Source organism: Marmota monax, unplaced genomic scaffold (assembly GCF_021218885.2).
Source record: "Marmota monax isolate L192 unplaced genomic scaffold, Marmota_monax_Labrador192_F-V1.1 WCK01_AAM20220418_F8-fsc00018, whole genome shotgun sequence".
Classification (NCBI taxonomy): domain Eukaryota; kingdom Metazoa; phylum Chordata; class Mammalia; order Rodentia; family Sciuridae; genus Marmota; species Marmota monax.
The window spans coordinates 19,983,402-19,994,706 of record NW_026692201.1 but is presented as its reverse complement, the minus strand read 5'-3'; the positions used below and the strand labels follow the sequence as shown (position 1 = coordinate 19,994,706).

The 11,305-nt window shown below is 48.6% G+C and overlaps 1 protein-coding gene across 1 annotated transcript; it reads right to left on the bottom strand.

Moving 5' to 3' along the window:
* Positions 1-902: 902 nt before the first annotated feature.
* Positions 903-10,578, bottom strand: Nr2f1 (nuclear receptor subfamily 2 group F member 1). Its single transcript, XM_046428557.2, has 3 exons — positions 10,016-10,578; positions 7,039-7,566; positions 903-1,988 (listed from the first exon to the last, which is right to left on the bottom strand). Exons 1-3 carry the CDS (start codon positions 10,479-10,481, stop codon positions 1,708-1,710), a joined length of 1,275 nt encoding a protein of 424 aa, XP_046284513.1. The 5' UTR covers positions 10,482-10,578; the 3' UTR covers positions 903-1,707.
* Between the last annotated feature and the right edge of the window lie 727 nt (positions 10,579-11,305).

Genomic DNA, 11,305 nt, shown 5'->3' with positions numbered 1-11,305 from the left:
CAGATCCTATAAAACATTCATGCTCCGAAAGCTGTTACAGAGAGCTGCCCCCCACGCACACCCAACTAGAGGCCTCAAGGGGAGGCTTCTGCCCTCAAAGAGCCATAAGTGTCCAAATGCCTTCTGGGAAGAACTCCTCCAGTTTAACTCCCAACTCCTAGGTTTTGGGTCAGCACCCTACTAAAAGCCACAGGAGCAGGGTACCCTTCAGTCCACCCACCAGATTTCCAGACCATCTTAGGAGCCCTCATCATAGGGTCTGGAAGGAAAGGGTAATCACCGTCAGATCTTCAGAGGTTCAAAGTCAGAACTCTGATGTAGAGGGCCTGACAATATTCTAGAGCTGGGGAGAAGTGGAACACCCCCCCCCCACACACACCAGCCACTTGCCTGCACATATAAGCCCAGGGCTCACAGAGGCATCTGGGCACCTTTTTCTTTTCTGCTCTGCTTATATATCACTCCACATGTTTCTTGCAAACCTCTTCAACTCAGCAAGTTCCCACCTGCAGTGAGAACCCAGGTGCTGCCACTGGGTCACTGAAGCAGACTGTGCCTGGTTCTTGGTGCCTACAGACTTAGCCCCAGTGCCTAACTCAGACCCAGTTTGCTCCACTTCTCTACCCAGATGCATACAGGGCTAACTTCAGTTCACACAGTCGCAACCACTCTTGTCCTCCATCAAGGCACCCTATCCTGCTTGAGGACTCCAGCCTTTATAGAGCCCAGACCTTCACATTTACAAAACCAAGACAGTGGCTAGTTTTAGGAAATGAATGTAGTCAACTTGGTATTGGACCATAAATTTTCCTACTTCCCCAATTCTGGTAATAATTGAGCTGGAAATTAACCAGGGGGTTCTCTTGTACTGATGACATTGGCCAAACAATCACACACATGGGTTTTGCTAAATTCTTTTATTTTTGTTTAAATTTTCACTTCAATTTTAATTCTTGAAGAACAGCCTCGACAACATATATCGCACTCATTATAAGAAGCAAAGGGTTATATCAAAAATTATTAGTATAGAATCACAGGAAATCTGGTTTGGAACCAGAAAAAAATACAAAACAGATATAGATACATAGACACAGGACAAATTTTTTATAATTATTTGGAAAATGTTATTTTCCCCTAATTCTTGTTTCCTTTTTTCTTTATGCGCATACGATGTTTAAATTTTACAAAAAAATGAAAATAAAGACTAGTATTTTACAAAATGAATAACAATGTTCAGTGTATGTGTGTATGTGTGTGTGTGTGTGTGTGTGTGTGTGTGGTGTGTTTCTACATAGGATTCAGTCCATTTCCATATGTGTTGTTTTTCTGTACAGAATATATCCACATCCGTCCACAATAAATCCTGGAAGGTCCATTGGTCTCCTTCTGTTTTATTAAAATTCTTATGGTCCTCTCTTCCAAAAAATGTTTTCATTTTCTCACCAGACATAAGATCCTTTTTTCTTTCCTTTGCAACGTGCTTATAGATCTGATCCTAAAAGAGTTTCTTTTTCTCCTGGTTTGCAGCTCCAGTTGCATTTCTGCAGGGTGGGCTGCTCCTGTCCCCAGCATTCCTTCCCCTGCCTGGTCTGCCTGGCCTGCCTGGTCCTCCACACCCGGAGAGTCCCCGAGGCGTTGGAGTCCTTGGCCCGGATGAGTCCTCTGAGTTTCTAGTGGGGGCAGGGGCAGGCAGGAAGCGCCCAAGGTCTAGGAGCACTGGATGGACATGTAAGGCCAGTTGAAGCTGCTCCCAGAAAGTAACATATCTCGGATGAGAGTTTCAATAGGGGTTTTACCTACCAAACGGACGAAGAAGAGCTGCTCGATGACAGAGGAGGACACGGTGCGCAGCGAGGGCAGTCGCAGCAGCAGTTTGCCGAAGCGGCTGGGCTGGTTGGGGTACTGGCTCCTCACATATTCCTCCAGTGCGCATTGTGATTTCTCCTGCAGGCTTTCTATGTGGGCGGCATCCGACAGGCCACAGGCATCTGCCAGAGCAGCCACAGGAGGGAGAGACAGGGAGAGGGGGCACATGGTTAGCTGGAGAGCAGCAAAGGCACAAACAACAAGCCATTAATTTTTTTTAAAGAGAATGAAATAAGGAAGAAAAAGAAAAAAAGAGAAATCTTCCCCTCATACCTCCCCACTCTCTTCTTCACCATTCATTTCCAGATACAAATAAAAATAAATCATAATCCCACTGTAGCAGAGGGGTGTTGGAGAGAGATGCACACTCATGCAGAGGCAGCAACCTCTCTAGACTCTTTGTTTTTCCCCCTTTCACTTTGGATTAAATAATGTACGATGCTGGAGCCATGTTTGCTGTATGTAGCAACCTGTCCTTGCCTGCAGGGGAGCATCCTTCTGGCTGTGCTCATTAAAGGGAAGACTTTCCCCATTTTGCCCCTAATTTGGGGGTGTTCAGGACCCCTGAAAAAGTATATGGCCTGGAGGCAGTTCTCAAAGGCTTCTTAGAGTCCCCTCTCAAAACCAAATGACCCCAACTAGAAAGCTCAAGGAGAACCTAAATTATGTACTGAACGTGTGTGTAGGGGGCCAGGTAAGGAATCATGGGCTGGCAGTGCCTAGAATCAGATCAAGCTCATGCTTTAGCAATATAGGATTTGAGATCCACTATCTATGCAAGCAAAGACTCTACAGCAAATCCTCCACGAGAGTGTACACTTCTATCTATGCCTTAGATCAAGTAATTGAAAACTGGTCACATCTTTAAGCTGTATACTAATCAGAGGAATATGGCTCAGTTATACTAGACTGCAGAAAGGAGACATCTTTGGTGAGCAGACACAAAGCTGGGCTAGAGGCAGTAGCAGCTGCTGCCGGTTCAGAATCAGGGAATAGGGAGTTAAGGGGAAACTTGGGGGAGATAGGTTTCCTGTGGTAAGACCTAAGGAGAAAAAGGTACCTCTGCACAGTGATGACATTTCAAGATCTGTGTGCTTATTTCATACCAATCAAGGTCCTTATTGGTCTTCTAAAGACATTTCAAGACAGCAGATCATACTTTATCAACAAATTTGAGGCAAGGAAATGGAGGGTTTAGGTGGAATCAGAGGAATAGAATAAAGGCTTCCATCTTAGTTCAAATACTCATGTTGTTTCTCACATTAATAATAAATATTTTAGAAATAGGAGGATCACAGAGGAGCCCTTAGCTAGTCAAGTTGACTAGAGATCAAAGACATAGTTTGCTAATATATAGACCTGTAAGAAATACATGTATGGCAATGCCCCCAAAAGGATACCATATAATTGTGAATGGGCAAGTGTGACCCTAAAGAAGACATCACAAATGATTCAAAGAGAAACCTGCATCCACTGAGTTTCTAAGCTTTATGTCCTTATATTTCAAGAACTAGGATTTACAAAGCATTCTAATACCTTCATCTACAAGGCAAGGCTATGGCCTCAAGCAAAAATACAAATAAAACTAGCAATAATTCAAGACCTTCTGAGGCAAGTCCCCTTTGACCTCAGATTCAGACTGGGTTCCTTTCAGATGTCTAATTACTCCAGCCACCTGGTTGGATGTATCCACAGTGGCTTGAATTGGGAAGCCTGTGAGATTTTATGGCCAGCAGGGCCAGGACAGAAGCTCTTTGGGGTTTCACTATTTAGAGAGTTCTGCCCTTGGTTCTACTTGCTTACCTGATCCAGTTGAATGGCCATCCTGCAGACCCATATTTACATATATCTTGCTTTACATGTATTATCTTTCATTGTGCCATGAATCCCTTTTAGCCCAAAACAATGCAATATGGAAAGAAACCATTGCTACCCAGAAAAAAAAAAATTAATGATCCATATGGCAACCCCTCAGATCAGTAAAATAGTTATCTGATATTTGCAAGTAGGGTTCCCAGAGTGCAAGGTCATGCTCCTACTCCCAGATAGGTCACTTCAAGAAAGAAGCTCAGGAAAGTTAAGCTTGAGCTCTGTGCTTTCTGTTTCCATTTCTTTCCTTCTTTGGGAATGCGGTGCTTCTAGCTGGGCCTGTGGTCTCCCTACAGCAGGAGCCCTAATTCTGGACCTGGCTCTCACCCTGGGTATTCATTAACCCCATTGCAACAGAATTTTCCCAAGTGTGGGCTGAGGATATGCACTCTCACATCAATTGGGGGATTGTGGTGGAAAAGTTAGGTAAGCAGGAGGTGAAATGCAGTACATATTTACACTCCATGAGTTATACTTCAGATAAGAAAAGGAGATGGATTGTGCAAAATTCATGTCTCACTTTTTATATGGTAGTGTCAATGTGGGAACCCTCAATATTTCTTCTACAGTGTATGGAAAAGAAATTATGTAAATAAATAACCATTACTGCTCAGGCCCTCCCGGCTTAGCCTTTGTAGTGCAGAGAATGTATTTCATGTTGTGCATTCAGAAGAGTTTAGTGTTCAGGAAATATAGATGTAATCAGCTGCCATAACTAGAAATCAAAGTTATTATTGTGCTGAAAATGGATTTATTGTATTTATGTTAACTAGATGACTCCTTTCAGAGATGGTCTCATTTATTTGAAGGAATATTTAGGTGTATGAATTAATGAATTTTTTTTAAAAAAGTAAGTTTAGGTCACGACCTAGTCCTTGGATGCTGTCCAGAATATTAAGGATTAAACATACCATCCGGAGGCCAAATGTGAAAACCACCACAGGGGACCCCCCGTGCCAACTTCAAATACTTGCCAGAGCAAACCACGTTGGACAATATGTCTAAAACTGTCTTTTCCATCATTCAAAGTTTGCTTAAAAGTTGGATGACTTTGAGAAGGCTACCCATGAATTCCCTTCTGGCTGGCAATCAAAACAAGTTTAGTCAAAAGTGGAAATGTTTTGTATGGGGGGGGGGGTGAATTACTACTGACAGCTCTATTTCCATTTTCAGATATTTTCCTTGCAGTTTTCCAACAAAATATTGTTAATTGTTCACTTTTAGGCATCCCTTGCACCTTGAAGACTTGGTTCAAGAAACTTCTTTGGAAAACTTTTTAAAAAAATGGTACACTTTTCACAGGAATATTTTAAGATGGAAACTTAAAAGAAAAGCATGAATAATTCCACAATGTTCCCAGCAGCCGGCACAGTCCTTGCCTCTCTCTGGGAAAGGGCATAAGATCAGTAGAGTCAAGGGGAGTCAAAGAATCTTGGGGGAACAAGGAAAAGGGAGGGAAGATCTTTCTTGAGAAGACCTCTGTCCAGCTCCAAGTCACATTTATGCTTCAAGACACCTCGCTGGATAAGGTTTTAAAATCCTAGCTTCCCTGACACTGGCTTGCTTCCTGATGAATTTGGCTAAAGAATCGGGTAGTGGAGAGCCAGCCAGGCCCCATGCCTGCCAGAGCTAAAGCAGCCTGGTCGCTGCTTCCCAGGCTCTTTGTCACTTTTGAAAAACACGTTTCCATCAGGAAGACTTATTAAGATAAAATGCATTCAAACACCAAGGAGGCTATTCAATAAATCTTCCATTTGTTTTAAGGTTTGCACTTTATCCTCTTGCAAAGAATACTCCTTCTCTCACTAGCAGACCTGCATTTGCACTGAAAGTAAAAGGGGGGCAGTCCAAGTCCATGGCTCTGGCCACCCTGCATACAAATGAGATACTCTTGTCTAAATAAATTATCTGCTGTTCAGATCGATATTAATACTACATTTGCTACATTACAATATTGTGCAAATTTAAGAGTCATTTTAATACAATGTAAATACAATTCTTCACGCATGAAAGCCAAGAAATATTGATAGATTTTACCACTGCTTACTGTTCAACAAGGCCTTGGGAAAGTGGTTTTGCCATCTCTGCTCAAGAATGTTTTTAATTTGGCCTTTGGAGGGCCCGACTCTAGGATAGATTTATTAGAAATGGTTTATTTGTTCTCCGAATGGAGGAATTAAAAAACAATAGTGCCAACAATGGTGATAAAACTGCAGCTACTCCTACTCACAGTGGGCAGGGCCCAAGACCTAGTCTAAGCAACACTGTTCCCCACCAGCCTCCTTTCTGGCTTTGTTTATATTTCCCCCCATTACCTGCTGTACAGGGTGTTTATATGTTTCCCTCTTACAGGTTACAATAATAAAAGGCGGGCAGTGTTCTCAGAGGCTCAGACCAGAGCCCTTCAAAGGAAACGTTAATGCACTTTCCTGGAAGTTAATTTGAACCATCTATCATAAGAGAAATTGTTCACATCCATGTTACCACCACCTACACTCAATTTGATATTTTCAAGGCACTACTTTAAATTTTCAATATTCAGTATATTTTGCATAGCTATGAAATTTATCTGCAGGCCCGGAATCCTCTTATTTGCGGATTCTACAGTATGGCTTTTGTTTTTTATCTTTCTTGTTTAGATCGAATCCGTTTTTTATGACCCTCAATAACCTCAGCAACTGCAAACATGAATGGTTTCCGATAAGGGAAAATCAGGCAGCAATAAAGTAGGATTATTTATGATTTATTTGCGTGTATTCTTCTCTTTCCACCTCTGTGTGTCTCTTTCTGTCGGGAAACTCATCCAGGGAACGTGCCACACAGAGTAGGAAGCCACATTCCCACGTTCTCTTCCTCCCCTCTCCTCCCACAGAAACGCTGAGCTCTGGCTCACACACACACACACACACACACACCGCATACACACACACACGCACACTTACACACTGTACACACGCGCAGCCAGACCGATCCACAGCACAGCCTCCCCTCCTCCCTGGGTGCACACCCACCGCAGTCGCGAATCCACGCGGGGGTCTCGGCCTCTAGGCCTGGCTGCCGGCGGGCCGCAGCCGCGCAGCATCGGCTCCCGCACTGCCGCGCTCCCAAGATGGCAGCGGCGCGGCCGGCCGAGTTCCCGCGCCGGGGCCGCCGACCTACGCCAGGCCCAAGGTCCGGCGAGCGATCGGCCTCACGCCGCGGCCTCGGCGGCTCGGGAGACGCGGGAAGCCAGGCCTCGGCAGCGAGGTGCTTGCCCTGGCTCCCGGCGCGGCCTGCCCTCCCGGCGACCGACCGCAGCCTCACCTGACGTGAACAGCACGATGGCTTTGAGGCAGCTGTACTCTGCGGAATCGACGTGCAGAGCCTTGAGCTTCTCCACCTGCTCCTGAAAGATGCGGATGTGGTCCATGAAGGCCACGACGCGGTCGGCGGACATGGGCGAGGCGTGCAGGCCGGCGGCGGCCAGCAGCGGCGCCACGTGCAGCGGCATGGAGCACTGGGCCGCGTTGAGCACGAACAACTCGCTCCAGGTGAGGCGTAGTAGGGACACCTGGTCGGTGATCTGCAGATCCGGGAAGAAGGGGATGTTGCGGGCCCACTCGACGGCGCTGAAGAGCAGGCGCGCGGCCAGCTCGCAGATGTTCTCGATGCCCATGATGTTGTTGGGCTGCATGCACTGGCTGCCATAGCGCGACGTGGGGTAGGGTTCGGCGCGCAGCAGCAGCGAGATGTAGCCAGACAGGTAGCAGTGGCCATTGAGGGGGTCCCCGTTGGTGAGTGCGTACTGGCCTGGATTGGGCTGGGTTGGAGGCATTCTTCCTCGCTGAACCGCTGACAAAAGAAAGAGAGAAAAGAGGCAATGTGCATCCAGGGGGCTTGCGAACATCGCGCGCCGCAGCGCACCCGACACAATGCAGCAGCTTTTCCCGCAGCCACACACTCCCGGGCATATCTAAACCGCTGGTTCTCTCAGCCCACACCTCGAGGAGATCTGGGATGAGGCCCTCCAGCTCTGCAACTCGATGGGTCCAGCCATAGCCTGCTGCCCCTGATCATCTCAGCTCCAGCGGAGCTAGGCCTGACTTCAGGGACTCAGCTCCGCAAGGGGAAGAAAGTACCATCCAACCCCACGGCTTTCAAAGAGGAACATCCAGATAAATGAAACCCCATTCACCCCTCCAGAATGAAGCAAATCAGGGTTAAGAAGAAAAAAATAAAAAAGGCGAAACCTGAGAAAGGCTGTGGTTGGAGGCAAATGCCTAGCGGCCTCCTCATTTGCAAACAAGCAGCGTTTTGCTCATAAAATGTTTCCATATTCTCTTAAAATGCTATAGTATTATCCTTAAAATAGATACAAGTTACATATCTTACTAACCACTTACAACTTTTGAGTAGAGAACAAGTATCCTGTAAACCTCCCTTCTCCCCTCCTCCCGATCGCCCCATACAAAGTTCTCACTATTAAAAGCAACAGAAAATTGAAAATTTTCAAGAAAAAGTTGAACTTACAGTAGCCAAACATTATTGAAAAAAGTGGGAAATATAATTAATGTCTGTTCTGCTCCGTGCCACTGCAACCTGCAGCCAGCTTTTGCCCAGTGAATGCACGAGCTTGCAACTGCAAAAACACTGGATTCATTAACCATCTGAATGCAAAACGTAAGCATGCTTTGAGTTCTTAAAGCTGACCAAAGTTTTTTTTTTTTAAATGTGTATGTTTTACTTCAACAGTGCCAACGTTTTAAATTGCCAAGTAAACAAAGACAACTTTAGGAAAAGTTAGGGCTACTGAACTCTCCCCCCCAACAAATTAATATAGATATGTCCATGTACACGTAGCTGCCTTATTTCAGGTTGTGCACTATTTTCTTAAGTTTGCTTTGATTCTAATTTCAATGCAAGTTCCAGTGCAATTTAAGACTTGAAACATAATGGCTAGAATACTTTTTTTCTAATTATAGTTTTGAACTTGGCAGTTATTTTTCAATTAAATGAGAGCACAATTCAAAGTTTTTTTTTTTTTTTTCCCTCCAAATGCCTACAAAATCTCCCTGGAGCTAGAAATGAAGTCGTCATATTTGCCTGCTCCTTGAAATCTGAAGGAATTCAATTTCTTTTCTTGTGGCATATAAAATATAATTTTAAAGTCAATTACAAGAAGGAGTAATCTGCATTCTGCAAAATTGACTGGTTCGCTAATTTGACTATAAGACATCTTTAATGATTGTCAGGAGATAAACTTTAACTATAAACAGCTAAATATATTTATAAGAAAAGTGCTGCATCTCTTGCCACATGAACATGAAGCATATCCAAATACAACATCAAAAGTTGTGTGTGTGTGTGTGTGTGTGTGTTTTTTTTAAACCATACAACAGGGATTAAATGATGTGGAAGCTCATGCCAGCTGCAGTCTATGCATTATGGCCAAATCAGAAGGATGGGTAAATGCCGTTGTAAATTGTAATTTGTATGCAGTATTTAAGCAGAGGGTGGAGTTTGATGAAGAAATAAAATGAGTATCATGCTTTTAAAAAAATGACACTACTATGAAAGCACAGTTCAGTCACAAACTTTCCTTTCAAAGTAGAGGGGTGAAAACAAGGCCATAGCTCTGGAGGAGGCGGCCCCAGCTCCGTGAAGAGGAGAGGGAACCAGTGAACAGGCCAGAAGCCCCCCTTCCCCCCTAATTAGACCTACAAGTGCAATAAATCTCACTCCTCTTTTTCCAAGCTAAGCTTCCAAAAGGATGATGGCAGCAATGAATCTACTGCTCATGGTACTCCAGCCCCCAGCCCTCTCCCTTTTAAAATAAAGGGTATGAAGAGGTGGAGGGGAAAGTGGAATGAAAAAACACAGAAACTGTTTCCTGGGGGAAAATAGGCACCCCTGCCCAAGTTCATGCCAGCACATCCCCAAGCATCCTCACGCACACGCGGGAAAGAGACACACACCAAGCACATCCAACAGAGGAAGGGAGGGGATTTTAAGCCACAGCTCATGATCCCAGGGACACAGTCCTGAGCAGGCAGCGGGCGGGGTGGGGGAGCCGGGGAGAGGAGCGCAGGCTGGGAGGGGGAGGCAGCGGCAGCGAGCTGAGCGCGGGGAGGGGGGGACGCTGGGGGAGGAATGCAGCGGGGACCACGGAAGCTGGGACGGGCCGGGACCACAGGAACCCCAGGAACCCCAGCCCCACACAGCAGCCACCCCGGTGAGACAGAAAGAGAGAGCCAGGAAAGCGGGCTAAGCGCGGGGAGAGAAGCAGAGAAGAAATATTCACCTTCCCGCCTCATGCCCACTTTGAGGCACTTCTTGAGGCGGCAGTATTGGCACTGGTTGCGGTGGTGCTGGTCGATGGGACAGTTCCTGTTGGCACGGCATGTGTAAGTTAAGTTCCTGCGGACGCTCCTCTTGAAGAAACTTTTGCAGCCCTCGCAGGTGAATTGGCCGTAGTGCTTGCCGCTCGACTTGTCCCCGCACACCACGCACTCGATATGCTGCTGGCTCTGGCCCGAACCGGGCGGGCCCTGGCCCTTGTCCCCCGCCGTGCCGGGGGTGGCGGGCGCTCCAGGCTGGCCCGGGGTCTGCGGCGTGTGCGGAGCGCCCGAGCCCGCCTGCTGCTGCTGCTCGCCGGCGCCGCCGCCGCCGCCGCCGCGGGCCGCCTGCGCTGCGGGGTTGGGGCCGCCGGGGTTGCCCCCGGCCACGTCGTCCTGCGGATCTCGCCAGCTGCTAACTACCATTGCCATATCTTTGGGCCCTGGGAGCGCTGGGGGGAGCCGAGCTGCTCGCCGAGGGCCGAGGGGCGCGCGGGCGCGCTGGGAGGGGAAGGGGAAGGGGAAGGGGGGAGGGGGAGGGGGCGGGGGGCCCACCGGGCGCCCCGGGGTCGCGGGAGCCGAGCCCGAGCCGGGCACCGGCCGCTGCCTCCGCCGCTGCCGCCGCTGCCGCCGTTACTGCCTCGGCCGCCCCGCTGCTGCTGCGCGCCCGCCCGCCCTGCTGGCGTTTTGTTGTGGTTCCTGCTGTTTTCTTTCTCTCTTTTTGCAGCCCCCCCAGGCTCTCAGGCTCCCCCCCCAACACCCCTGCTCCCCTCGCCCGCTCCCCCCGCGCTCCGTTCCTGGGGGGGCCGTGCTCTCCTTCCCCCCTCCCCACCCCCCGGCGAGCAAGCTCCCTTCTCTCGCTTTTTTCTTCTTCCCCAAGTTGCAAAATCAGAAATGGCACAGGCGGCAGCCGGGAGCGGCGCGGGGCGCAGCGCCGGGGGCGGCGGGCATGGGCCACGGCGCGCGCACACACTCGCCCTCCGCCTTGCCCGCACCCCCGCGCACACACACACTCGCACACACACTCGCTCACCCGCGCCGGGCGCCCGCCCGCCCGCTGTCCGCTCGGGCTACGCGCAGCGCGCGGGCTGAGCCGACATAGAGGAAGCCGGCGAGGGCGGAGGCGGCGGCGGCAAAGGAGGAGGTCGCGGCTGCAGGCGCCGCTGGAGCTACCGCCTCAGCTGCTGCGGCGATCGCCGCTGGAGAAACCCGGGCCCGGGCGGGAGTCCGAGCTGGAGTCGGGGCCGTAGCCCGAG